The sequence below is a fragment of the Oxyura jamaicensis genome, chromosome 25, assembly GCF_011077185.1.
Source record: "Oxyura jamaicensis isolate SHBP4307 breed ruddy duck chromosome 25, BPBGC_Ojam_1.0, whole genome shotgun sequence".
In the NCBI taxonomy this organism is placed as follows: Eukaryota; Metazoa; Chordata; class Aves; order Anseriformes; family Anatidae; genus Oxyura; species Oxyura jamaicensis.
Window position 1 is genome coordinate 2,027,602 of NC_048917.1, and position 1,538 is coordinate 2,029,139.

The 1,538-nt window shown below is 49.3% G+C and overlaps 1 protein-coding gene across 1 annotated transcript in view; it reads left to right on the forward strand.

The window, feature by feature from the left end:
• The first annotated feature begins 954 nt into the window (after window positions 1–954).
• Window positions 955–1,538, forward strand: part of LOC118178172 (loricrin-like) — a 6,895-nt gene continuing 6,311 nt past the window's right edge. Inside the window, exon 1 of the mRNA XM_035346463.1 lies at window positions 955–1,450. Within this exon, the coding sequence (XP_035202354.1) occupies window positions 955–1,450 (496 nt within the window). The remainder of the gene's footprint in view (window positions 1,451–1,538) is intronic.

The following is a 1,538-nucleotide window of genomic DNA, read 5'->3' on the forward strand; positions in this document are numbered from 1 at the left end:
TTTCTTTCTTTCTTTCTTTCTTTCTTTCTTTCTTTCTTTCTTTCTTTTTCATGTTTGGAGACATCAACCTGCTGACCTGTAGACCCTTTTCATTAAGAGAGGTGTCACTTGCCTGTCAAAGGAATATAATTTACTACTGCCAGCAGAAAAAGGTGTGAGCTGTGGTGGGGCTTAAGTGCCCAAAGTGCTCAAACTCCACAACATCTCTGCAGGTTTCAGCCTTGGGTACAAGCCACCCCTGAGCCCTTGCAGCTAGTGGCCTAGCACATTCTGCTGAAACTTTCTGTAGCTTGTATTTGCACTGCTATTATCTTTTCAATAGGCTGTTGCTATATTTATAATTTTTTTAAGAAGAAATAAAACAGTCACTGTGCCCTTTTGAACCCAAGACTGAAGGATTTCAAAGTGCAATGGAGTTATTGTGGAAATGATGTGCCATGTTCTTTGTTTTTTGTCTGACATGGAATACTAACACTGAGCATTACAACCCTTTCAAAACTCCCAAACCACACTTGGATAAGGGTAATTCTGGTGTACCACAGCCTTGTGTGCCTCTTCCAGTGGAATGCCACTCTGGCAGCTTCCTGCAAGAAGGAACAGTTAAGGAATGATTACAATTGCAGCTGTCCTAGGGAAAAAATAAAAAAATAAAAAAGTTATGTATGGATACAGAAGGCCCTGAGGAAGACCTGATCAAGGGATATGGAATGAGCTGAAAGCTTCCCAGGCCCTTTCTGCTTTCTTTTTTGAGTTACACATTTCTGAGGACTGCAGTTCCCTTTTGCATTAGCTATCACTGGTGGCTGGGGGGCAGAAAGGGAAAAGGAGATATTTTCATCAATCAGCCTGACTTTGGAAGGGGAAGGGGAGGGACAGTGACACAAGTTTTCCTCCCTCTGCATTTGTTAAGGCCTGTTTTTCTTTCTCTTGGAGGGCTCTCTGGTGCCTGCAACGATGGGCTCCCATCAGCAGAAGGGCGACGGACAAGGGATCTCTGAGCAGTCTGGTGGATGCCATGGAGGTGGTGGTGGAGGAAGTTCATGCCATGGTGGTGGTGGAGGAGGATCCTGCCACTCCAGTGGGGGTGGAGGCTCTATAGGATACCAGACCCAGGGATCGTCCTGCCACAGTGGAGGAAGCAGCAGCGGTGGTGGTGCTATCTACCAGACCCACATATCATCATCTTCCTTTGGAGGAGGAGGAGGATCTTCAGGCCACCAGAGCCAAGGATCCATCGGCAGTGGAAGTGGTGGTGGCGGTGGGTCAGGCCACCAGGGACAAGAACCCATCTGCATTATTGGAGGAGGCGGCAGTGGCGGTGGTGGAGGTGGAGGAGGTTACAGCCACCAAAGCCAAGGCCCCATCTGCATTGGAGGTGGCAGCATGGGTGGAGGAGGTGGAGGTGGTTCTGGCCACCAGGGCCAAGGATCCATCTGCATTATTGGTGGAGGTGGAGGAGGAGGAGGAGGAGGAGGAGGAGGAGGTGGAGGTGGAGGTGGTTCTGGCCACCAGAGCCAAGGACCCATCTGCATAGGTGG